The sequence below is a fragment of the Danio rerio genome, chromosome 18 (assembly GCF_052040795.2).
Source record: "Danio rerio strain M-AB ecotype USA chromosome 18, GRCz13ab, whole genome shotgun sequence".
Lineage (NCBI taxonomy): Eukaryota > Metazoa > Chordata > Actinopteri > Cypriniformes > Danionidae > Danio > Danio rerio.
In genome coordinates this window covers 9,576,445-9,603,665 of record NC_141038.1, presented here as the reverse complement: position 1 = coordinate 9,603,665, position 27,221 = coordinate 9,576,445, and the positions used below count along the sequence as shown (strand labels likewise).

The 27,221-nt window shown below is 38.4% G+C and overlaps 2 protein-coding genes across 20 annotated transcripts in view; one reads left to right on the top strand and one right to left on the bottom strand.

Moving 5' to 3' along the window:
* Nucleotides 1–27,221, top strand: part of bend7 (BEN domain containing 7) — a 152,041-nt gene that overhangs the window by 121,101 nt on the left and 3,719 nt on the right. For 8 of the 18 annotated variants that reach the window (XR_015514706.1, XR_015514708.1, XR_015514709.1 and 5 more), the window contains 2 exons: nucleotides 880–1,180; nucleotides 4,690–6,511. Coding sequence is in view for 8 of the 18 variants with exons in the window: in XM_087292971.1 (XP_087149097.1) it covers nucleotides 15,069–15,123; nucleotides 15,311–15,340; nucleotides 16,418–16,492; nucleotides 16,563–16,838; nucleotides 19,515–19,646; nucleotides 19,914–20,197; nucleotides 23,578–23,803; nucleotides 26,582–26,695; nucleotides 26,860–26,901 (1,234 nt within the window). In the remaining 10 variants the exon portion in view is untranslated. Of the gene's footprint in view, nucleotides 1–879; nucleotides 1,181–4,689; nucleotides 10,634–12,885; nucleotides 15,124–15,307; nucleotides 15,373–16,417; nucleotides 16,493–16,562; nucleotides 16,839–19,514; nucleotides 19,647–19,913; nucleotides 20,198–23,577; nucleotides 23,804–26,581; nucleotides 26,696–26,859; nucleotides 26,902–27,221 lie in introns of those variants that run through there. The other 10 variants (XR_015514702.1, XM_087292969.1, XM_087292974.1 and 7 more) reach the window with 9 other exon arrangements.
* Nucleotides 4,308–10,500, bottom strand: prpf18 (PRP18 pre-mRNA processing factor 18 homolog (yeast)). Of its 2 annotated transcripts, XM_087291863.1 has the most exons (11): nucleotides 10,318–10,500; nucleotides 10,132–10,209; nucleotides 8,006–8,032; nucleotides 7,314–7,418; nucleotides 7,118–7,231; nucleotides 6,809–6,955; nucleotides 6,085–6,153; nucleotides 5,082–5,222; nucleotides 4,937–5,008; nucleotides 4,692–4,847; nucleotides 4,313–4,577 (listed from the first exon to the last, which is right to left on the bottom strand). In XM_087291863.1, the coding sequence occupies exons 1-11, from the start codon at nucleotides 10,381–10,383 to the stop codon at nucleotides 4,497–4,499; spliced, it is 1,056 nt and encodes a 351-aa protein (XP_087147989.1). In that variant the 5' UTR covers nucleotides 10,384–10,500; the 3' UTR covers nucleotides 4,313–4,496.

Here is a 27,221-nt window from a genome sequence, read left to right as displayed (position 1 = left end):
CTTGATCGACCGGTTGGCCTGGGGTGCTCTGATTGGTCAGGAGGCAGCTGTGTGCACTGGCTGGTCAAGTGCCTTACACCGTGCCTTCACAAAACATGCGACGCAAGCTAAACATGTGTCGCAAAAATAGAAACCGTGTCTAAAATAGAAATGTCACGAAAAAATCGAAAATGTGAAGTGTGCACCAAAACATGCGACGCAAGCTAAACATGTGTCGCAAAAATAGAAACCGTGTCTAAAATAGAAATGTCACGAAAAAAAATCAAAAATGTGAAGTGTGCACCAAAACATGTGACGCAAGCTAATCATGTGTCGCAGAAATAGAAACGGTGTCTAAAATCGAAATTTTACGGAAAAAATCGAAAATGTGAAGTGCACGCAAAACATGCAACACAAGCTAATCATGTGTTTCAAAATAAGAAACGGTGTATAAAATCGAAATGTCACGAAAAAACGAAAATGTCAAGTGTGCACCAAAACATGCGACACAAGCTAATCATGTGTTGCAGAAATAGAAACGTGTCTAAAATAAAAATGTCACGAAAAAAATCAAAACTGTGAAGTGTGCACCAAAACATGCGACGCAAGCTAAACATGTGTCGCAGATATAGAAACGTGTCTAAAATCTAAATGTCACGAAAAAAATAAAAAATGTGAAGTGCATGCAAAACATGCGACGCAAGCTAATCATGTGTCGCAAAAGTAGAAACGTGTCTAAAAGTTTTTTGTTGTATTAGAGATAGGTTATACCTATTACATATTATATATATATATATTATTTACATTATGCTTTCAACATATTATATCAGCTTGTCACCCTGTGATTAGCACAGTTATTCAGCAAAATTAACGTTAAAGTGAGCGGTGTTTGTCTGACAGGTCCATTTGCGATAGCACCCTCCCAATGGATGTTGGATAAGATGAAATGGCCAAGCATCCAGCCCGAAATATACAGCTATCTCATTGAAACTCCAAGTGATTTTACAAGAGAGAAGTTAAAGGCCTACAAGTCTTTGGATGCCTACAATTTTGTTCTGTGTGGTCATGACCACTTTGTAGTGCTAAAAACCGAGGTTCTGCCTAGCCGAAGACAATGGAATAAGATGGAACTGTACAAGAACTGGGTATTCATCAAGCAAAACCACTGCATTCTGACAGCAAACTGCATCTGTACGACAGGGTATGTGAACTTACATTTTTACATTTCATTTTAAGCATTCAGTGTCCGCAGTTTAATTCACCATATTTAACTGTTTTTCTGCTGAAATTGTTTCTGCAAACAAAAATGAGTAATGTGTATGATTCAGCATATCGTGAACTTACCTGATATGAAATGAGAACTGCAGAGTCCAGCATTTTTAATTAGGTCCTCACTCCATTCAGCTCCCTTTTAGCCAAAGACTAAAAGCAGTGTGGTGTACGGTAAATATTAAGTTTTCGAATTTGGCATCCTACCGCACAACACAACATTTTTGCTATTACAACCAATCTTTTTTTGCAATTGCCGACGTTGGTTGGTAATCCCTCTATTGCAGGGGTCACCAATTTCGTTCTTGGGGGTCTGGTGCCCTGCAGGGTTTAGCTCCATCTTGCCTCAACACACCTGCCTGGGTGTTTCAAGTATACCTAGTCAGACCTTGATTAGCTTGTTCAGGTGTGTTTGATTAGAGTTGGAGCTAAAATCTGCAGGACACCTGCCCTTTAGTGACCCCTGCTCTATTGGGACGATATCTGCGCGCGCACACGTGTGTATGCATAAATGTATGCTGGTAATAAGAAAAACAGGACAAATATGTAAGAATTATAATATATAATACAATTTCTATATTATATTATTTATAATACAAAAGTCTATTAAAATGACAGTTCATCCTCAAAAATTAAAATGTTGCCGCATCATTCACACAACAGAAGAATGCCAGTAACCGACAGATCTCTCTACCCATTTTGTCCCATAGTAATTATTTTTCCAACTATGTCAGTAAATGGGTGGCAATGTTTGTTTGTCTGACTTACTTCCAGATCTAGCCTTGTGTAACTTACTGTAGAACAAATACATTTAAACAGGGTTGGAACAATGACAGCGTGAGAAAATGTTGGTGCTTTAAGTATTTTTAGTATACATGTGTTTTGTTTCTATGTGTCTAAATAGTGACATTTTAAAACAAGTAAAAATGTTTATGTGGTTCTCATGGGCACCGCTAGGGGGGAAGTTTATCACCCATGCAGTTTTGCCCGACCTATCCATGCTGTCCGGGGAAAAAACCCAGAGCTCATTAGATCCTTAAGCCCAGGCCTCCCTCCTGTTTGCAGGGCGAGAAGGGAGATTGAGCTCAGGTAGATCTCGAGAACTCCCCTGCTGTTTATAGCTAAAGACAAATTAGGGATTGCTATGGAGAGATATACTGCTGGCTTAGAGCTCTTCTGTGGTGCCCATCTTGGTTTAGTCAATTCACTTATGTCTTTGGACGATGGAAGGAACCTGGAGGAAACCCACGAGAGCACGGGGAGAACATGTAAACACAGAAAGCTGTAAGCACTCGAACCAGTGACATTCTTTCTGTGAGGCAATAGTGCTAATCACTGGGCCCAATAGTATCTGGATGCAGCCTTTATGATGCAAGCTGAGATTGCATCACTCAGCGATGCAATGTCAGGCACAATGCACTCAATGGAGTGAGTGACGTCACTGTGACGTGTAGGGCTAGGGGTGGGGTTAGGTGAGCACATTAAAATGCATTGGATGCAGCTCAGATTGCACTGCACCAAGTCTGCAGCCAGACCCCTCTCACTGGGCCACCGTGCTGCCCAATCTAGAAAAAAGGGGGAGGAGTAGGGGTGGAAGGGGGATTCTTCAAGGCAAAAAATTACTGTGGTATGAATCTCTGGTTATTTATAATGACGTAGAAATGGTCCGATTGAATTGTGGTAGCTAATGCTGGACCAGCTGTGGTCAATCATAAGCACGTGACCCTCTCGAAATTAGTGTATAAACAAACTTCACTTTAGGTAAAGGTTACAATTTCACTTTCTTATTATTTAGCATTTTATTATTAACTCTCAAGCACTAATCTTGTAAACCCATTGCACAGAAATCTTACAGAAAACTAGATCCTTCAGACGTTTGTCAACAATATCTCCAAAATGAATCAGACTCCCCAAATCTGAAATCACAGAAAGCCAGCTGGAAGTGCAAGTCTCAGTGTGAGGAAGTCACTCACTCTCCCTGTGACTCAACAGTTCCTTGCACTCATATCAGTTCAGATGAGAAATTATTTCAGCATTGTTTGACAGTGACTCAAATTTTGAGTCACCTTAAAGGGCTAGTTTAAAAAAAAAAAAAAGTACTCACTATTTACTCCCCATCAAGTCGTTCTGAACCTTTATGAGTTTCTTTCTTCTGTTGAGCACCAAAAAAGATATTCTAAAGAAAGCTGATAACCATTGGCTTTCAAAGTAGGAAAAATAAATACTATAACAAAACACGAGTTTCGCTATAAACTCCAGCTAGATTTTCACATACTGGTTCACTGTCATTACATATGTCTGCTTCGGGAGAGACATAGGGTAAGAAGAACTGTCTGTCTGTGCTTTGATTTTTGTGAGCTCTGTCATTGCCATAATGCTGCTCTCCGGAGGCATGTTGTTGCACGACAGACCCACATAAGCCAGAGAGAACGCTCTCCGACAAATCGTGCAGTTGGCTTGATAACATTTTCTAATACTCTGGAGCCAGCTATCTGTTTCCTCCCACTCTCTGCGGTACTTTTGCAGTCGCTTGCATTTAAATTCTAAAACTTTCAGACGCGGGGGGTTACCTGGAGAAGCATCTGCCTCTACTCTCTGTCAAGACTTTACAGACTCTGCTTAAAAGACCTGCCCTCCTCACTGGACAAAGGCCAATCAAACTAACGATGACATCAATTATTACCCAATCAAAAGTAGGAAACGAGGCAACTTCATTAAATGCATGTGGGTTGATTTGCATAAAAAGCTACTTTAAAAAAAGTAAAAAAATACGTGATTGATTAAAAATGGGACGCGCAATTTCATTCTCAACTACTGGACAATTTCGTATTTTAGGTACAGGTGGCAACCCTATACAAAACATTAAAAAAACTCCAGTTTTGTACAGTCCACTTTGAGCTGGCTCCGACCTCCATTTATACCCTTCTCTATTCATCAAGCACTTTGATCTTTATAACTTTGTAGACCTTTTACATTTAATTATATTACACAACAAATAAAAGATAACAACATAAACAGCATTTTAATGGGTGTTAAGTATGAATTATTGTAATAAAAACTACTGTAGCCTACATTACGCTTTTATTTTAAAAAAAAAAACTAAACAAAACGCATACACACAGCAGATGCATATTTTTAAATGTGGGGTATATTTACAGTAAATAAGTTATCTACAAATTCAGAGATTGAGAGACAGTCTAACATTGTACAACATGACAGGAGAACATGTCTGAATGCTGTGATGTTTGTCACAGAGCGTTGTACTCCACACACTTTGAGGGGTCTGTTGGGAAATGTTTCTGACAGATTGTCATTAATCTTTTCAGCCCCTAAAAACACAAAAAAACAGTAACTGACCTGATAAACAACATAGGACTTGTATGACTATGAGACTATGCAAGACTATGTAACAGTGCACTTCTATTCAAACTGTCATTTCAGACCTGAATGTACTTCCTTTGGGTCTCGTCGTTGAGCACATGGGCGACGTGTTTGGAGAAGATCTTCTCACGTCCAGTACGAGCATGGATACCCACCATGGTCACACCAATGGGCCATGGAGCGTTTCCTATAGCCATCTGCAGGTAAGCATCATTCGCCTGCAATTACACAGAAAATCAGTCTGGTTTCCTCACAGAAACATCAATAAGGTAGTGAAATTCAAAACACTGCAATTTGTAAGACAAACCTTGACATATTCCCTCTCCAGCATGAACTTTATGATGTCTGTGATGGACTCCTTAATATCTGCTGGTAAATTCTACAAGAAGAAAAAAGTTGGTTAATTAAACAGTCATGAAATAATAGTGTAAACAGCTTGTAGAACTGCATACCTTCTTGCGCAGTTTTCTGAAAAGAGGTTCTAGATATGATTCTGTCTGCTTTTGGGTGGCACTGGCGAGCTTGCCCTGAACACTACGCTTTATGTGGTCTTCTCGGCTGTTCAGATCTTTAGCCCACACACCCAGCAAGAACTATTAAAACACACACACATACACCATAAAACTGTTATTCTGTTAAAGTATGCACCAGAAGATCAATAAATCTATAATTCAAATCATATATTAAACCTCATATGGGCATTATTTATTTACGAGCTGCACTGGTTATATACATTAGGGGCTGCATGATATTGAAAACAAACTGACATCGCGAGATTTAGTTTTTCTGCAATACATATTGCGATGTGAATTTAATTTTACAAGATGAAAAAAAAAATCATAGGTTTATATTGATTGGGATGATTTTGTAGGGAAATAAATCTGCATAAAATGTAGATCTATCTGTCTGTCTATCTAAACAGTGGTTTTTGGTTTTCAGTAGAGTTTAACAGTATTTAGGAACAGCAATTCAATAATAAAGTGTAAACTAATGTGGTATAGTGTAATTGTATAAATAGTTAAACAATTAATCGTTGTTATTGTGTCAAACTTGTTAGTTTCTTTTATCCAAATTGTTTAAATCCACTTGAAATTGCTTGAGATCCTGCATTGTGACTATTGCAGATTCACACATTGCGATATCGATGCTGAAATGACATATTGTTATTTATATTTAGTTAATAATTTACAATCATAACTGTTACTTAGCAATCCTGCATTATATAAAAACTCATAACACTGATAAAAATGGTTGTGTCCATTTTCAAAATAATTATTTCTTTCATTTACTAATGGATTCACTTCATACAATCTTCTGTTTGTACATTCATCCCATTCCATTTGCCATTTCTCATTAATGTACAGATGGTCAATAAAAACAATACATCACACAGAAACTCAGGCCTGGGTGTACAAAACAAAAAACAAAATTGACAAAATAATAGTAAAAACGTACCCTCAATACTTTATTTATGATGTCCATGTCTCTGACGTCATTACCAGTGCCAAGAGATGCTCCCAGAGCCTGTTTAATAGAGATCATGAGGTGTTATTCTTGAACAGAGCCACTAAAAACATCACATATGTACTTCTGTTATATCACACATATATATTTAAATGACAGGAACTTTGGTGTCCATTATTTACAGACCTTTTGAAAGTAAAACAACATGTTTGAGCACTTGTGTCTGCAGTTGTTTTGGTGTTGGTTATGATCACATCATATACATATTAATAATTTTTAACATTACATGTTTATGATGTAAATGATTAGAGGTGTGTCACTGACACAAGAAGGCCTGTTTTGGAAACCAAAATAAAGAACATTTAAGGGATATCAAAACCCTTCGCAAGTTCCAAACCTGTTTGGCTTTTTTTTTCCCAAAAAAAAAAAAGATAATTTGAAGAATGTTGGAAACCTTTGACTTCCATAGTATTTGTTTTTCCAACTATGAGAGTTAATGGTTACATGTGTTCAACTTTCTTCAAAACATCTTTTATGTTTAACAAGAAACCTGAGGCTTAAAACCATTTGACGGTGAGTAAATGTTAATTTTTGGGTGAACTATCCCTTTAAAACGCTATTCAATTCAGATGCAAGACTACAGAGCCACCTAGTGGGCTTATATGGGAGTTACATATGAATTAGTTTCCATTAAGCATTCAGTTTGCATATTTACCTCCAGCTCCTCAATAGTGGTATTTTCCTCATGTACTTTAAGATCATGTTGTGTGTCCAGTTCTGCACCCTCCGCTCCACCCACAATCTCATTCAGATACTGCTGATCAATCTTATCCATAGCAGCCTTTAGATCATTCCTCAAACCCTACACACACAGGAAGGCAACCCATAATTAGCTTGTATGAGTCTGTCATACAGTACAGTAATTTTGGAATCACTCTCATTTGTTATTGCTTTCATGGGAAATTTCACATTAAACAAAAACACACCGGTCACCAACAGTGTCAAGATGGCGACTGGGTCTTACCTTGTTTACTTCAGGTGCCAGAATTTCAATCTTGCGGAGTCTCTGGAAAGCATCATAATCGGATTCTCCAAACAGACGGATGGGCTCGCCACGTTCCCGCAGACGTCTGATCACCTGCACGCAGCCAAACATTCATTATTCATCAAGAAAAAAAACATCCACATAACATCAGGTGAGTTCTGATTGGCCGACCAACCTCCTGTCGAGAGAGTGTCATTGGCAGCTTCTCCTCTGTGAGCTCTAGTTCTAACACCGGATTGGCTGATGTAGACTGAGGCGCCTCCTCCTCAGGTTTGTCCATCTTTAAATAAAAATACATGTGAATATATTTATAGCCATTTTCTATGTTTTAATGATTGCAAAACATAATTGCGAGATTAAGGGCTGCTTGCAAAATCATAAACGTATCAATAACAGAAAATAGAATTGTTCCTATAATCATGCATATATAAAATGTGATTGAATCCTCATCTAACCTTAGACAGTGTGCACAAAATCCAACAGGTGATCAAAAAGCTTGTAATCGCATGTATATCTCTTGCCTTTATGAACCTGTGGGCCATGCTCTGAATCCAAACACAGATTTAATTTGAACAGAACATGCATGCAAGGCACTGCTAAATCAAAATTGATCAAGGAAGCTAAAAAAAAAAAGAGCATTGCACAAATGAGACAGCATTCAAAGAATCTGCTCCTCGGTTACATAACATCACTGATTTGACTGTGATCACTGTATATGCGGCTGGGCTGATCATTCGGATGGCGCTGGCTCCAGCTTTGTGCAACACTGAGAGCAAAGGCAATTAAACACACAAATCTTCTTTATTCATGCCGAAACCCAGTCAAACATCTGTCTGGCAGCATGCATTCTGTCTGCCTGAGCCCTACCTGTCCAACAGGCTGCTCATTAGAAACCTACACTCACGAAACACACACATACACACACAGCAGGAAAGAGAAAATGAGAAGAGATACACAGTCCACTGAAGACACTGCTCTGGGTGAAGAAAAGAACTAGAGAGAAAGAGCTGTTTAGGTGATCGCATGAGTATGAGATGGAAGACATGTTTTAATAGCACAGTTCTTTTAAAGCAACAGTAAATGTCTGACAATTGAGTATGTGGATCCTATATGTAGCTGTTTGTGTGTTCACAATTGACACTTTTGGTTCGATTTAAAGGGGTCATGAACTTGATCTTTATACACGTATGAGCTTGTAGTACTATTGAAACATACTGTAAGTTTCAGAACTCAATACTGTGGTTCCTCTAAAATCAGCTTTTATTGAAGGCGCTCTGACAAAACCACAGGTTCTGGAATGTTCTTATCTATGTTATGTGATAGGTAAGTCCCGCCTCCTTTGAAGATTGAAGCCGGCTTCTACCTTACTATTTAGATCTTAATATACAAAGCTGTTAGCCAATCACAGCAGTGGGCATTTATTGCTGAGTCTACAATTGGTCACGCCCATTTAAAGTGTTTTGATGTCGCGAGTCAAAAACAACACATAGAACTGTCAAATACTTTTTTTTTTTTTTTTTTAAATCTTGATCACATTATACTCTCACCGGCCATTTTATTAGGTACACCTGTCCAACTGCTTGTTAATGCAAATTTCTATTCAGCCAATCACATGGCAGCAACTCCAGTATTTAGACATGGTCAAGACGATCTGCTGCTGTTCAAACCAAGCATTAGAATGGGGGAAAAAAGTTATTAAAGTTACTTTGACTGTATTATGGTTGTTGGTGCCAGACGGGCTGGTCTGAATATTTCAGAAACTGCTAATCTACTGAGATTTTCATTTGGTCAAAATTTGGTGTCAACAACATAGAAGCATGAATCCATCCTGCCTTCTATCAATGGTTCAGGCTGGTGGTGGTGGTGTAATGGTGTGGGGAATATTTTCTTGGGACACTTTGGACCCATTAGTAACAGTTGAGCATTGTGTCAACACCACAGCCTACCTGAGTATTATTGCTGACTATGTCTATTCTTTCATTTCCACAGTGTACCCATCTTCTGAGGGCTACTTCCAGCAGCATAACGCGCCATGTCATAAAGCATGATTCATCTCAGACTGGTTTCTTGAACTTGACGATATGGTGAAATCGGAGATTTGCAATGCATCATGGATGTGCTGCCAACAAATCTGCAGCAACTCCATGATGCTATCATGTTAAAATCGACCGAAATCTCTGAGGAATTTTCCAGTAGCTTGTTGAATCTATGCCACAAAAGGCAGTTCTGAAGTCAGAAGTGGGTCCAACCTAACCCAGTACTAGTGAGGTGTACCTAATAAAGTGCCTGGTGAGTGTAAGTGACCCTAAAGAACAGTACAAATAAATATTCACAAAAAAAATGCACTTTAAGTCTTGTTTTACACATTTATAAGCTCCTCAATAATTCTCATCAGCTAAACTACAGTCACATGTATGCAGATAAAGCGAGAGTTTAGCCAGCACACAGAGTTGTTTTGGATCAATAACATTGCAATAACATTGCAAAACAAAATAAAAGCTTCTTTATTGTATCAGAACTAAACACATCTTTTTATTTAGATATTTAGTCCAGACCAAACAAACTAAGACATAAAATTAGATGTACGTCACGTCCTAATATTGGGGAAAACGTACAGAAAAATTAAGAATGGAATAAATAATTTAATAATAAATGATAAAGTATGAACAACTAAATATTATACGTTATGATTATTAATTATAAATGCTATATTAATACAAATAAAAATAGAAATTATAATGTAAAAGAACACAAAACTTAAACTTGTAAGTTGCTGTGGATAAAAGAACCTGCTAAATGGCACTAAATGCTAACTTATAGAAACTAAACGTTTAACAAAAACTAATTTACATATAAATCATGTTTCTCTGAATGAATTGGCTATTTAAGCTCAAATGAAAATATATAGCTTCATTTTTATGACGTCCAATTTTGGGGTCTAGATAAAAGCTGGGAACTGACTGTGAATAAATGTGTGCATCAAGTATCTGTACCTTGTATCCACATCTCCTGTAATAATCCTCCTCTTCTTTGCGCGCGAGTTCAGCCCGTTTAAAGTACTTCTTTGAGTCCTGAAGAAAGCACAACATTAACACAAGCACAAATGTTATATGAAAACAGCTGAAGGGAAAAGTCGGTGTGTAAACACATCTGGACATTCTAGAACAGTCGCTCCTCACATCTATGAGCTCTTTCTCCTCGATGAGCTTTCTTTTCCTCGCAATCTCTGCTTTGAGGATGTCCATGTTAAAAAATTAACAAAACACTTCGGTTTGTGTCAGAAAATGTGCCACTTTTACATAAACATGCAACGGGAAGAAGTACAAACGATGTTTCCGTTTACTGTTTTTCTCTCTTTTCTCGGCGGTTTTGGTGGCTGGAGGTCATTCTGAGTAATTACTGCCATCTTGTGGAAAAGAGTGTGAGACTGATGCTGGGAAGACTTCAGTCAGGACATGATGGGAGTGTTCGCAGAATCCCTGTGTTTGCAAGAAAGTTTGTAATTTTTTAATTCTCTTTACAGCTACTGAGAATCCAAAAAGAGCCACACATTGATTCATAATGTTATGATAGCTGTTTTAACATTAAGTTATGACTGAATTGCCTCTTGTTACAGTTATGAAATAGTTTGATAACAAGCAGGAAATGTTCATGGGCCCGAAACAAGACTACGTTGAAATGGTCTATAGCAGTCTTCATATGATCAGATGCACACATTGTACGCCATTCATTTTATTGATATGTTTGTTTGTGTTTGTCTGTTGTAGGATTGAAATGTTATGTTTATTTGTATTTTATGTTTCTTGGTTTATTGTGTGTGTGTGCGTGCGTGCGTGCGTGCGTGCGTGTGTGTGCGCACGTGCGTGCGTGTGTGTGCGCACGCATGTGCATCTTATTCAACATTATAAAAAAAAAAATACAAATAGCATAGATGCAGTATCCCAATCCTATCACTGGCTCGAGTCATGGCTGGACCAGTTGGCAGTTCTGTGTGGAGTTTGCATGTTCTTCCTGTGTTGGTGTTTCCTCTGGGTGCTTCGGTGTCCCTTACAGTCCAAAGACATACGCTATGAGTGGATTGAATAAATTGAATTGGCCGTAATGTATGTGTGTGAATGAATGTGTATGGATGTTTCCTAGTATTGGGTTGCAGCTGGAAAGACATCCACTGTGTAAAACACATGCTGAATAAGTTGGCGGTCCTTTCCGCTGTGGTGACCCCTGATGAGTAAAGGGACTAAGCTGAAGGAAAATGAACGAATGAACAATCTTAAACAAGCAAACATATGAATCAGTTCTACCTGAACATCTATTGGAGTTTCCAACCTTTTTTTGCCTGAGACCCCCTTTTCCCCTGGAAAATATTATAAAGCCCTCCTCCACATTTAATAATATTATCGCTCATATAAGTTTGCAGTAGGCATGTCAATATGTCGTCATGAGACCCAAGAAGATATCCTACATCCTTTGGGTTAAAAAAAAAAAAATCTACAATTAAGCGTTTTTACATTTTGTTTTTATTTTTAATTTTACAGCATGTCCACTGTAGTAGACCACAGGACCATTTTAGTTCGAAACGACCACAAAACTGTACAGGATATGGCTGTAAAGGGATATTAATCCAATATTAATGTAACAAAAACAAAAAAAGCCATTTTTTCCTTTTTTATTAAAATTCCTGAAACAGTTTAGTCTGAAAGAGTGATATTAATCCAAAACAAATTTAACATAAAAGCGATTTAAAACTGATTGTCATTCTCTAGTTGTCTCTAATTCTCTAATTGTCTGACTGTCAGACTCTAAATCAGAGTCTCCCTCAAGCATCTTATAAAGAATCCTCTCTGCTTCAGTTCTGCCTACAACATGCAGTCATTAATTACATTAAGATGGTCCTGGTGTCCTCTATAGTGGACATTTAAAAAAGAATGATATTTTGAAACACAAACAACTTAACAGCTTTAAAAGCTAAATGTATTTTTCCTGACACTTTAATAAACAAATATATGTAATAATAATAGTGAATAAAACAGTTTAAAAGCAAAATTTTACATACCTAACCTCTCTCCTTATAAAATGTGCTTTTTTCCGTATGTCGGCCATTTTGGATGCAGTGTACGAAGTGATTCCTAGCACGCCAGCCATAATGACTTATTACAAGAAAGCCCAAGGTGTCTTCTGCACGGCACAGGAGGAATTGACAGAGACAGAGAAAATTCATGACAACACAAAGTCCACTACAGAGGACACAAGTCAATGGGTGGGGTCACATGAGGATATCTAGATATGTTTATGCACAAATAATAGCCTAATGTAAAATATAAAAGCAAAACATCAGTAGGCCATTTGTATTGGGTACACCTTGCGGTATTGAGGATGTGTTGTTGCAATTGTCTTATTAATTTGGACGGTCTCATGCATTTGTTAACAAGGATTTTGGCGCAGATAATGCACTGTGACTGGGTCAGGGACTCTTTGCTTCGAGAAAATAAAATAAAACTGTAGTTCAGGTAACTATCTCAGTGTTTCCAGTATTGTTAGCGCTGTGACCCGAAATGTCTGGAGCTTCCTCACCTGGGCCCAGTATGCTTGGCTCATTACTATTAGCTGCTAAAGGCAAATCAGTAAGACTCTTTTTTTTTTTTTTCGCTTGCTGAGGTCCCCTTGTGGGCCGGGACCCCCCTATTGGGAACAGCTGATGTATTGCATTGCTGGTTTTATTGTAATTCATTCATTCATTTTCTTTTTAGCTTAGTCCCTTATTTATCTGGTGTCGACACAGCGGAATGAACCGTTAACTTATCCAGCATATGTGTTATGCAGCGCATGCCCTTTCAGCTGCAACCCATCCCTTGGAAACATTTATACACACTCATTCACATGCATATATGGACAATTTAGCCTACACAATTCATCTATAGCACATGTCTTTGGACTTGTGGGGGAAACTGGAGCACCCGGAGGAGAAAACCCATGCGAACACAGGAAGAACATGCAAACTCCACACAGACATGCCAACTGACCCAGCCGAGGCTCCTTTCAACCTTTCACCTTTCCCAATCTCTGTTAACATTGCTCATCTTCAATGCTTTGTGAAAGAAGTCACACACTGCCAAAACTGACTGGAAAGTTTCTTCCCGGCTCGACAACAGAACTCGAGTACTTTTCCTCAGTGTAATTCTGGACCCTCATATGTTGCACCCCACAAATATTAGCGACCATCAGGTGGCGCAAAGGAATAGACGTGACGAATTCTGAAAGAATTAAGAGGTTTATTTATTTACATCATAAACGAGCAGCCCCGCAGGAGAATGCAAACGCGTGCTGTCCATCCTCCACCTCCTCCTCCTCACCACCACCATCATCATCATCAGTCCAGAGAGACGAGCGATTATTATTATTAACGCTCAGGTTCGCTTCACTCATCTGCTGGACTTAATGAGTTTGTCAGTGATTAAAGAGCCTGTGTGCTTATGAAGCGGGCTGGATCTGCCTCTTCACCGCTCTGCCCTTAAAATGGAGTTTGTGGAGAGGAAGAGGAGAAGGAAATCTCAGAGCTTTAAACTGGTGAATGATGCAGGTAAGCGGACATGACAGCAGACAATAGAGCACATCGCCGGCGTTACGTCAGCACTCTGGAATGCACTCTGGAATCCTGTACTACAATGTATCATCATTCACTCATTGTCCTGCTTGCATCATCATCCATGATAGACGCGGCGTTCATTTTTGGGAGTCTTCGTTATTTTTAATGTTAGCAGCGTTTACATTATTATTATTATTATTACTGTGTCTTCTAATGCGTTTAGTCTGTCCGCGCGCTCTTGTTGAAGTGTGATGGAAAGCTCCGTTTGCTGCGTGAATGTGATGGTGCTAAGATCTTCACAGTCACGCAGTCTACAGGTGGTCCTGCAGCATCACTTCATCACATCTGCACCGCTCATACGTCACCATTACAGCTGCTGCTCTGAGTGACATCACAGCAAGAGTCGAGCGGCGTTCATAAAAAGCTGTTTAAGACCATTTTGTTGTTTATATAGTTATCATACTCAGCTCATACAAACTGCTTTTAAATTTAAATGTAGGATAAAATGCAGCATGTGCAGTGTTTCATGCTGGACTGTTTAAAGATGCTGAAAGTCCCACGTTTTGCTGGTTATATTGTCTTTGTGTTTAATGTGTTTAAAAAAACTATTTGCTCATGTATAAATGGTTATGTAAATGTAAATACTTTAATGTTTCATGCTTAAACGTTTTTCATATGACATAAACCGTCTCAGGTCTATCATAACACTCATAGCTGGTGATGTAGCTGGTAAAGAAGAAAAAATAACCCTAAAACAGATTAATTGTGCTCGTGAACGAAAGTCAAGAGCATGGTGGGGGTGTCGCGGACGAAAGTGAAGAGGGTTGGCGAATCGCGGAAGAAAGTGAAGAGCTCAGAGGGTGGGTTGTTGTTAGATATGGTTGTGGCTGGAAGTTAACGAGAATTATTTATATTATTTATTAAATTTCAGGTTTATTGTATTTTATTAACGTCTACCCACCCCAACCCTAAACCCTAACGTCATAATAATGTAAAAACAGTAGTTGTGTGAGTATTATTTATGTTTTCTATTAAATTACTCAATAAATTGTATTTTTAATGCCCAACCCAACCGCCACATGAATTTTTGTTATACAGCGTCATAAAAAAAAATGCTGCTATATTGATGTGCATATCGCACTTCCGGCCGGCCGTGTACCTGATCTAAACTTTACCGGGCAGGAAGAGGTGGGGTGGGGTGCGTGCAAGGAAGGGGATCGCTAAAATGCCAGATCAGATTTCAGAGGTGCCGAATCCAGCTCCAGCTTGTTCCTGCACAAATTTAACCCTGGATAGAGACAGTGCAGTGGATGGGGATGATTGGGAGGCCATGATGGGTAAGGGCCAATGGAGAGAACTTTGCCAGAACACCGGGGTTACGCGACCATATCGACCATCGAGAGTCAGTACTTCAGTTTTTTTTACATTTTATCCAAAAGACAGCCCTAACTGACAAGTATAGTGTCCCCTTTACTATGTTGGGGCATTAATACAGGGGCACAGACCACAGGTTGAGCGCTCCCTGCTGGCCTGTGGCCTGTGACTAACACTACTTCCGACCACAATAATATATCTCCTTCCAACAGCAGCTCAATTTTCTCATCTGGCCTCCCATCCAGGTACTGACCAGGCTCAGCCCTGCTTAGCTTCGGTAAGTAACTGGTCTTGGGCTGCAGGGTGATATGGCTGTGGCTAAGGCAGTTGCTAGGGGGTTCTAGGTGGTTGCTAGGCAGTTGCTAGTTATGAAGACTGAAAACTGTATATGCGTCTATAAAAATGAATTATTGATTTAAATTTCATATATATTGTGCATGCACAGTCAGCTGCAAAATGGTAATGCAAAAATGCATACAAATAACGGCACCTTTAGAAAGCAAAAGTAAAACCTGAATCCTGGACATTTTAGGAGATTCAGAAACTACGGTCGGATGCATTTTGGCGGAAAAGGCTGCAGAGCACGTAAGAGTTCCTGTGTGAGTGACAGATCGCATACACACAGAACCAGCAGTAGGAAACGTGCAGAGCTAAAGAACATTTTCCACTGGTTAATCAATCGCGAATGTTTAGTTTTCTTGGACGGATACAAAAAAGGATGACAATAATAGTATAATTCATGTGTCACCACCAAATACACCTGGGCGACCCGCCCAAGTAAAGTCTATGTGTGGGAAGCACTGGTGTGATATGACCTATATTTTACAGTATATGGGGATGACAGGGTACTGATGTGGTCTTTCTCTCAGAGATGGCTGTCAAACTGACACTGAGTCAGGCTTCTGGGTCGGATGAAATTACGCAAATTACGCGAAATGACACAATTGAAACAGCAGTATATTTTATTGAAAAATTGCAGCTCACAGAATCATCTCGCTAAATTTGCCTTTATGGCCGCATTAAATTTGTTTGCAGGTCTGATCCGGCCGCGGCCTGTACGTTTGACAACCCTGATTTAGTATGTCTTTCTGATAACCTTTAACAGAATATTTTACATCTTTATGGAAATTTATCAAATATATATTTTTGCAGTCACTTCTGATCACATCACTTTAAACATATATTTGTAATATTTTATTGTATTGACATGATATTGAACTGACATTGTATAGACAGACAGACAGACAGATAGATTAATGTTATATATGTTTAATGTACAATGTTATATAACTTATATTGATGTCAAACTGTGATTGGTTCAGATTTTAGCCATGAAATGGATGACGTGGATCAGAATGACACTGAAGCAGAACCTCTGGATGCAGCAGAGAGTGAAGGTAGCTGTAATTCACCATAATGTACTTGTTCATGTTTATATAGGCTCTGTATATTAACTGTGTCTCTCAGTCTGGTTAGGTGATGAAGGGATGGAGATAAAGAAACAAATAACCGGTATGATGCGCTTGCTGAGTGATAAGACGGGACGCGTGTACCAGCGAGTGGGACGAGAGGGAGAGACCCTCAAGCAGGAGCCCCAAGAGGAGAACCTCAGCCAGCCTGTGATACACAGCGCGACCCCTGAACATCTGCAGTACAACTGGAGCTCAGTCATGCCTCTCTCTCAAAGCCAGTACAGCACTCGATCCAAAACACAGAGGATGCTCAACCACTGCAAAACTAATGGTGAGTCTTAGAGACCAGAGGTGTGTCCAGACCTGTCCATTCCCAATTCAACACATGCAAATTGTTATTAGAGACTTTCAGAAAGATTTGCTGTAGCTGGTTGCTGTTAAATTCTCACTTTGGTCTTCCAGGACCAGGACCGGACACAGTAATAATGATAGCTCATAAATAATCCCTATTGTAGTTTAAGCATTTAGTATCATCATTTAGGAACTTATGAATATAATTATTTTATTTTTATGTACAGTTGAAGTCAGAATTATTAGCCCCCCTGAATTATTAACCCCGTTTATTTTTTACCCCATTTCTGTTTAACAGAGAGAAGATTTTTTCAACAAATTTCTACAAATAATAGATTTCGTAACTCATTTCGAATAACTGATTTATTTTGTCTTTGCCATGATGACAGTAAATCATATTTTACTAGAATTTTTCCAAGACACTTCTATACAGCTTAAAGAGACATTTAAAGGCTTAACTAGGCCGGTTAGGGTAATTAGGCAAGTTATTGTATAACGATGGTTTGTTCTGTAGACTATCAAAAAAAAAGTTAGCTTAAAGGGGCTAATAATTTTGTACTTAAAATGTATTTTAAAAAATTAAGAACTACTTTTATTCTAGCTGAAATAAAACAAAAAAGACTTTTTCCAGAAGAAAAAATATTATCAGACATACTGTGACATTTCCTTGCTCTGTTAAACATCATTTGGGAAATATTAAAAAAAAAAAAAAAGAATTCAAAGAGGGGCTAATAATTATGACTTAAACTGTATATAATTTTTTATTATGTCATTTGTCACTATAATAGCTCATAAATCCTCACTTCCGTAGTTTAAGCATTTTGTAACTTATTATTATAATTCATTATTTTTTAATATGGCATTTATGGCATTTTGCTGATTTCATTTATTTACATATTTTGTAATTTAATTTCAGACTATTTTGTTGTTTTGGTGTTTATTTGTTTGTTTCTTTGATTATATTTATTTTTTAGTTTAGTTATTTTCAGTGTTTGTAATGTTCTCTGCCGTTTGTCAAGTTTATATTCTTAATATAAACTTGACAAATAACTACAATACAGAAAGAGTAAATATACTTTTTTAAGACAAGTTGTTAGGATTTTAGATGATAAGCAATCCACAAAAGGTTCAAGTACAAGGTCTATCATTAATTAAGTAATATACTAATGAAATAATAATTTATTCAATATTATAAATTATTCTAGAATTTTTTCTGGTCTATACATATTTAAAAATATGAAGTCTTATTTTAGTATTTATATTTGTAAGCCTTCTGTTCTTCAGACAAGTATTTTAATTACATTTGTATACATATTTAAATACATTCATTCATTCATTCATTTTTCTTTGGTCTAGTCCCTTTATTATCCCACTATGCTACATTGATGATTATTATTATTATTATAATGCATTATGTGGTATTATATCATTAATTCATGTTTAATTTTTTATATTGTTTTTAGTTATTTAATTAATTAGTGTGTATTATGTGTTTTTCTGTTTTTTTCTGTTGTTTATTTAATTTAAGTCTTTTTTTAGTCATTTTCAGTTGTAGTAATGTTTGCACTTCTACGAAAACTAAACCAAAATTGCAAATGTTGCCTTGGCAAATAACTAAAACCCTGAAAGAGTCCATTTTCAACCTAAATATTGCAATTTTTGGTTTATTACTCTATATTATTAAGTAATATAATAATGACAGAATGATTTATAAATTAGATAATATAAATGATTTATTATAGAATTTATTTGTGTTTATTCATGTTTAAAAATATGAACTCTTAATTTAGTAGTTTTATTTGTATGCCTTCTTTCATATATTGTATTTGGGTGTATTCTAAGTGGGTAGCAAGAAGGTTGCTGGTTCAAACGCCAACTGGAACAGTTGGCAGTTCTTTGTGGAGTTTGCATGTTTCCCCGTGTTAGTGTGGGTATCCTCCAGGTGCTCCGGTTTCCCCTACAAGTCCAAAGACATGCGCTTTAAGTGAATTGAATAAAACAAATTGTCTGTAGTGTATGTGTGTAATGCAAACGTGTATGTATGGGTGTTTCCCAGTGTTGGGTTGCGATTGGAAGGGCATCCGCTGCGTAAAACATATGCTGAAAAAGTTGGCGGTTCATTACGCTGTGGCGACCCCTGATTAATAAAGCATCTAAGCCAAAAAGAAAATGAATGAAAATAATGATATTTTAAATTTTACATTTTAAAAATTCTAAATATATATATATAGTTAATATTTAGAGTTTCTTTAAATGTTTTTCATCATTTAATTTTGTTGTGTGTTTTTTTTCTTTCAACTATTGGTACTCCAACTTAAACTACATAGAAATGACTGATTTATTTATTTTATCTCATGATTTTTAAGTCTTGCCTCTGCTAAAAACAGTAAGACATTACTTGAACCTTGCATTTTGTGACCACAGGCTGCAGGAAGATGCACTGTCTGACACATGTCTAGACAGCTCTGGATAACACAGCAAATGCGTAATGTCCTCCTTCAGTACACAATAAAAGACACAAAACCTCCCTCACAGTTAGCCTGAGCCACATACATACACACACACACACACACACACACACACCGGAGTCAGACGTGCTTGGAGCCGCCGGGTGTCAGACATCGCCACTGATGCTGCATATGTGTTTGTGATTCAGACATGGCCTTGCCCCCCGCGCCTGCTGCCATGGCAACAGAGCCCAGCTGCTGTATGTGCAACTGCAAGAGCACCCTGAAGGCCATTCTGCTGGAGCTGCGCACCATGAGGAAACTACTCCAAACTCACAGAGGTAAAACACACTCAATCATGTGCTCTCAGACTGACCCTTCAGGATCTTGCAGATTAAAGCAAATGTCACAAGATTTTGACCAGCCTTAAATGCATTATCCCAGTAGGATCATCAACGACATCAAAAAACAGGTTAAAAACCTTGCTGTCTATTTGGCATCCACACATTGATGCTCGTTTGACCACCAAAAAATGACACAAAGATTATCATAACAAGAATGTGAGTGAAAAATGACCCGTGGTATTCTATGCTGTGCTGTGCTCTCAGGGCTGCAGGACAAACAGGGCTCTCACGTCTCGCTTTCCTCGTCTCGAACCTCCATCTCCAGGAGGAGGAGCCGAAAGAGGAGGCTGGGTCACAGAGTGGCTCTTCTGGTCACGCCCACAAAGAGAGCCACGCCCCCCTCCCCTTCTGCGGATGCTGTGAATGAGTGTGATCAGTCCAGAGAGGACACGCCCTCCACTGTGGCTACATTTACACCAGACCACTTTCCCACTGTAAAGAAAACTTCCCCTCACTACAGCGTCAGCGGAGGACAAAACAACACTGAGGTGAATCTGAATGTGTGAAAACCACAGAGAGCACTTGAAAATTCTCTTGAAACAATTCTCTTGATTTGCGATTTATGGTTGTGTGTGTGTGTGTGTGTGTTTGGGCAAAATGTCATTTTAGTTAATTCCTAATTTTAATGATTATTTTTGTTTAAAGTAACAAGGTGCTGTTACAGCGACTCTTAAGCTTCAAAGAAAAAGGAGGACCAGACGCAACCATCAAGGGCAAAAAATAACATTTATTTTAACATAACCATGACATAAATAATATAAGGTAAATGAAAAAGAAGAGTCAGGGCCCAAAGGGATGGCCAGCGCGGCTTAACCAAGCTCCATGCCAAGGCGATCGCTCAGAATTCCTCACTTGACTCCATGGAGAGCACACCAAGCGCTTTTTAAATCCATGTCACAACAAGCGGCACCTGTGTACCAGTTCCTCATCTCCAACCTATAACTGAAAACACACGCGCTCACCGCTGAAAGACTGGGACACCACACACACAGCCAATAGACTGAAATGCCACACACACTCATAGTCCATAGGCTGGGACTTCACAGTGCTGTGTTTGCACACTTGAAAAAGTACAGTACGTTTAGCTAGTGTGAACATGTCTTCTGAACTCGGGTGTGCACCCGTGAACCATACTCGAGTCCGCCTGAAAGGGTTGTCTGGGGTACGGTTCATGCGAACTCAGGTACAGTTCACTTCTGATGTGAATACAATCGTACCAAATAACAGAAGTGAACCGCCAACTGTACAACAAACTATAATTTTTATAATATTTGTTCGTGTGTGTTGTGTGTTTGTGTGTGTCACGTTTCGTACCTTGGATTCAAGCGGGACTGAGTTAGGGCAAACACAGCCAACTGTACAACAAACTATCGTTTTTATAACGTTCATTAGTGTGTGTGTGTGTGTGTGTGTGTGTGTTGGTGTGCGTGCGTGTGTGTGTCTGTTTGTGTGTGTCACATATCGTACCTTGGTGACAAGCGGGACTGAGCCAGGGCAAACACTGTATTCATTTTTGTTTGTCTCCTCCAAAAACAGCTCCTGCAGACACTGTGTGATGTTTTGAATGTGTATAATATTTGTGTGCGAGACGCTTTCTGCATGTCCAGAACCAAAAGGTTCAGTAAAAGCAAAATGACCGCAATGTGTGGACATCTTTCCATTTCGGCGCTTGCTTTCGTGACCGTCACCTAGCAACAGCTCTAAACAAAACAGCAGCTCGATGACTCAAGCGTACCGGGGTTCAGAAGGAAAAAAAACAGTGTGAACACAAACCAATCGAGAAGGTGGCAAGGGCGGACAATCGAACTTGGGTATGGTCCAGGGAAATGAACCAAGTGTGAAAGCACCCTTAATTATGGTGGCTTGAGAAAGCCAGCACATTGTTATACTACATGAACTTCTTCTGCTTCTGAGACTAATTTCTATATGCATCTCCTAGACTGTTCATACTACAACCTACCAAGCTAACTCCAAACCTCCAAACTGGTCTGATTCTGGTTGCTCTATTTTTTCCAACTGATCAGAATTCCGGTTTTCCGAAAACTTACCCGGAAAATTTGGAAAAGTCAGATTGACTTAACATTGGACCAAACTTTATGACCTCATAACTAGGGCTGCACAATTAATCAAAAAAAGATGACGATCTTGATTCGACCCTACACACGATCTTAATACAGCTTCTCTACGATTCAGCCAATTATATTTTCAAGGTCAGGAGCTTAAAAGCGGTCGCACAAGTCTTCACAGGATCATAAACAACGTCAAGTGGCATTAAAAGTGTCACATACTGTATTAAAAGGTATAATTCACCCAGAAATGTCACTTCTGTCTTCATGTAATGATGTATTTGCAGCCGCAAAATCACACGTGAGCTGACCGCCAGCTGTTTGTTTACTACTGAGAATGTGCCACGTGCACGCAGCATGCCAATGACGGCTTCTTTAGTAAACAGAAATTGCATAGGCTGTGAATAACAAGTAAGAAAGTTGTAAATAACGTTTAGTTTGTTGCACAGAGCAATCGTTTGAGAGCTGCGCTGAAAGAATGGTTTGCATGTATGTGTGTTTTTTATCACAGTGACGGCAGCCATGAGCCATGATATGTTTTTTCTTTCATAGCTATCACAAAGTGTTGTGCATGAAAATAAAGGTTTTACAGTGTCAGTATAGCTACTCTAGCTTAAATAATGTTGAATATAATGCAAGAAGAAATCTGATTATGACAAATGTCTGATTTTACCAGTGAAAACAAATGGTCTAATAATGCTGTCAATGACAAATGACAAGCACATGTCTTAAACATAATAAATCAACTTTATAATTATGAATAGTTGTATTTAGATGTCATCATTTTACTGTGAATTAACAAACAGGACATATTTTATGTCTGCTCAAGTCCACCATAATGTCTGTACAACATTTAGCATTTTAAGCAGCAGTAGAGCTACACATAGGCCTAATATTGTTGTGGTTTTACCGTATCATCACTTTAGAATTATAAGGTTCTATCTGACATTTTTGTCAAAATTGAGTTATTGACATTATTCTTAATAAATGACAACTTATTTACAGTATGGGATGGTTTTTATAAGTTGTTTACATTTTAAGACTTTTTAAACAAAAACAAAAAAATGTTGCACACATACTGTTTGCTATATGGATTGCAAAAACTTAGAAGCTCAATATCTCAAAATCATTCAGAATGCAGATAGAACCTTATAATTCCAAGGTGACGATATGTTTGAGAATTAACAATGATAATAGCCCACTCATATTAACCTTTATTTTACATCTAAAGAATCGTGAGGAAATCGTGATCTTGATTTTTAGCAAAAAACAGAATCGTGCAGCCCTACTCATAACTTTGCACCAGACTGTCATACAGACTTAATGTTGGGCTCATTTAACTCAGACTACCAAGCTGCAAATCACTGATGACCTTTATAATGACCTATATGAATATACACATTACATTACATTATATATAGCTCTAAGTCTTAGTGTTTTTAACCTTGCATGATTAAAATTTGTATTGTTTGACAATGAACATATTCACTCTTGGCAGGTTTTGGCTTTTGGACCAGTTTTGCACTCATCAATTTAATTGCTGGCATTGTCTTTCTCTCTTATCTGAAAACATAAATGGAAAAAAAACAGTGTATCAACCTGGTTTCACATTTGTTATGTGTTTGGTTAGGTTTGCATGTTTGCATAGACAGTATGTATCAGAAATTATTCTAATTTTCCACTTTTGTACCTGACTAAAGGTGAAAGTGTAGAATAATTACAGTGTGTGTATGTTTTAATTCCTAAGTGCATGCGTGTGGATTAATGTCTTTTATTAATATCCGTCCGTCTGTCTCTCGCAGCCGGAGGTGCAGTTGGCCGAGGATTATGACGTATTCATTCCTAAAGCACAGTTGGACTCAATCTTACTGAACTACACTCGCTCCGGCAGTCTGCTCTTCAGGAAGCTGGTGTGCGCTTTCTTTGATGACACAACGCTGGCAAACTCACTGCCCAACGGCAAGAGGAAGAGAGGACTGAACGACACCAGGAAAGGACTCGATCAGAACATAGTCGGAGCCATTAAAGGTGTGTGGAAATAAAGCCAATAAAAACATTTGCACACTTACTAAGTCACACTTAAAAATGTTATGAGATAATTCATTCATTCATTTTCTTGTCGACTTAGTCCCTTTATTAATCCGGGGTCGCCACAGCAGAATGAACTGCCAACTTATCCAGCAAGTTTTTACGCAGCGGATGCCCTTCCAGCTGCAACCCATCTGGGAACCATTCACACAAACACTCATACACTGCGGACAATTTAGCCCACCCAATTCACCTGTACAGCATGTCTTTGGACCGTGGGGGAAACCAGAGCACCCAGAGGAATCCCACGCGAATGTAGGGAGAACAAGCAAACTCCACACATAAACGCCAACTGAGCCGAGGGTTATGAGATAATAACCTATTAAATTGCAAATAAAATCACAAATACATAAATTATAATGCAATTTGGGTGATACAATGTCAAATTGCAATATTAATTTATAAGAAACAGTACAGTACAGTACAGTATTTGTTTTGTAGAAATTGCAAAGCCCAGTGATAAAAAAAAAATAGACTTAAAAAATACAAGATTGTTGACAGTAATAATTCCTTAATAATAATTCCTTACATTTATAAAGCACTTTTCTGGACACTCAAAGCACTTTACACATTTTTGGAGGGAATTTCCTCTTCCACCAGCAGTGTGTAGCATCCACCTGGAGGACGCGACGGCAGACATATTGCGCCAGACTGCACACCACACACTAGCTGATTGGTGGAGAGGAGTTTAGGGATATTTTACAGTTTTGACCCAAAGAATGACCAGTCACTCAGATGAAGAAGAGTCGGAGTCCGAGATTCAAACAAATAAAGTTTACTGAAGATAGTTTGCAGTTTCATCAGCAGAAGCCAGCTTCAACACTCGCAATGAATTCCTTGGCCGCTTTGCCTTACAATCACAAATCAATAACAATTATACCTTCTACACAAGGAGGCTTGGGTCAGGTCGCCCGTAGACAGTTAAGAGCTGGTCTCAGACCTGTAGAACTGACCCATCAGATGCATATACCCATGCAAGAGACAATCTGTTATAAAAACCCAAGGTTGTTTCTTTGTGCTATTAGCTGTCTTATCAAACTAGATCAAAACTGGTATAAACAGCTTTCAGACTGCTATACTCTTACTACACAAAGTCTATCTTGAATAAAAAAGGAAAATCGCTTTAAACTGAATATACACATAATAACAATAATATCAAAATCACATTTAACAGTATTGACACATAATTATACAAATAGGAAAACTGTTGTTTTCAGTCATCCAGCCGTTAAGTTTGCTCGAGGTCTCCAGGACCTCTGATCTACTGTAGATTGGTGGCTCCTGAAAATAGTTACAAAGAGACGGGCAAATGCACTGAACATTCTTATATTAAACAATTTGTTCACTTTATTCATTAGTCAAATAATCATACTAATAAAGTAATGGGAAAAAGGATAAATGTTGATGCATGCTGGGACAGATTGGAAGGCAGAAATCTGAATCCATCAGGAGACAGAGTGATGAAGCTAATTATGATATGGGGATGGTTAGATGGCCATGAAGGACAGAGGGCAAATTTGGCCAGGGTTAAACCCCTACTCTTTTTCGAGGAACATCCTGAGATTTGTAACGAACAAAGAGTTTAACATCTCAGTTGAAAGATGTGACTGACTAAGCAGTATATTGTCCCCTTCACTATACTGGGGCATAAGGGCCCACACAGACCGCAGGTTGAGCACCCATGCTGCCCTCACTAACACCACTTCCGGCAGCAACCTAGCTTTTCCATCTGATCTCCCATCCGTGTACTGACCAGGCGCAGCACTGCTTAGCTTCAGTGGACTGCTAGCTGCCAGCTAGCTACTTATATGAAGTCTATATATTTTGCAGCAAAACAAAGCAATAAAATAATTTAAAAAATGCAAAAACAGAAAATAAGGAATAGATCATGAAATCGGACGTAGTGGTCTTTCAGTGTAACAGATGTTTAATATTCTGACCTAGACTTATTCACATATAAGTGATAATACACAAGTTTATCTCATTTAAAAAAAAACATGATCAAAACCTTCCTGACAAATGAGTAAAACCCAGCAGTTTGACGGAAATTGGCAAAGTTTCAAAATAATTTAAATTGACAATGGATTAGTATTAAAGTAGAGCAGAGTCTTTTATTATGCCATCTGACCTATTCATTCAATCATTTTTCTTCGGCTTAGTCCCTTTATTCATCAGGGGTCGCCACAGAGGAATGAACCGCCAACTTATCCAGCATATGTTTTACACAGCTGATGCCCTTCCAGCCCTGCGAACACGGGGAGAACATGCAAACTCCACACAGAAATGCCAACTGACCCAGCCGGGCACCAGAGACCTTCTTGCTTTGAGGCAACAGGACAGTGCTCACCACTGAGCTACCGTGTCGCCCCATCAGATCTATCTTGTCCTAAATATGCATTACAAGACTTTTCAGTATATAAACTGTTCTTGTTGTCTGAGGAACATTTTAGTGTGTGTCTTTTGTAAAGTAGTATTAATTATTCTTTGCTCTGAAAAATCAAGCAAACAAACAAAGAAAAACATAATTAAAGTACCCAGTTCAATGTACACAGCCCAAAAATTAAAGATGCTTTAATCATTTATTGTTTTGATGCCAGAAGGCCTCTTTTCTTATTTGATCAGTAAATGAAAAAAACTCATTTGTCTGTGTGTGTGTGTGTGTGTGTGTGCGTGCGTGCGTGCGTGCGTGCTTGCGTGCGTGTGTGTGTGTGTGTTTAGTTTTCACAGAAAAGTATTGCACTGCCAATGGAATTGAAAAGCTTCCTGGCCCAAGAGATTGGGTCCAGATTCTGCAAGATCAGATTAAACTTGCCCGTCGACGCTTAAAAAGAGGTGAGAAAATGTATATGGCGTAAAACAAACAAAATCGCTGAAAATTTTGTAACTTTTCTGTTTCTTCTAGAATTATAGTTGAAAAAATAATAAAAATAATTTTAATACTATTAATTTTTTCATCAAATTCTTAATTTACTTAATTTATCTGAAATGTTTTGCAGCAGAGACCACCTCAGACAGTAGTGATATCCAGCTCAAAACAGGTACTCAGACACACTGACACAAACATTAGTGATGGCTGCTTTCGAAGCTTTAAAACCTGAATTTTTGTTTCGAATCAGTTTGTATCAAACTGGCAAAGTTACATGATTTGAAGAAACAGGGCTTTGTTACATCATAACTGTTTTGAAACAATCAGAAAATGTTATGGTTTTTCTTTGGGGGACAAGTAATACTAATATGAGTTTGTTCAGATCGCCCCCCCAGTGGTGAATCACTGAACATTCATTCATTCGTTTACTTTTGGCTTAGTCCCTTTATTAATCTGGGGTCACCACAGCGGAATGAACCGCCAACTTATTGG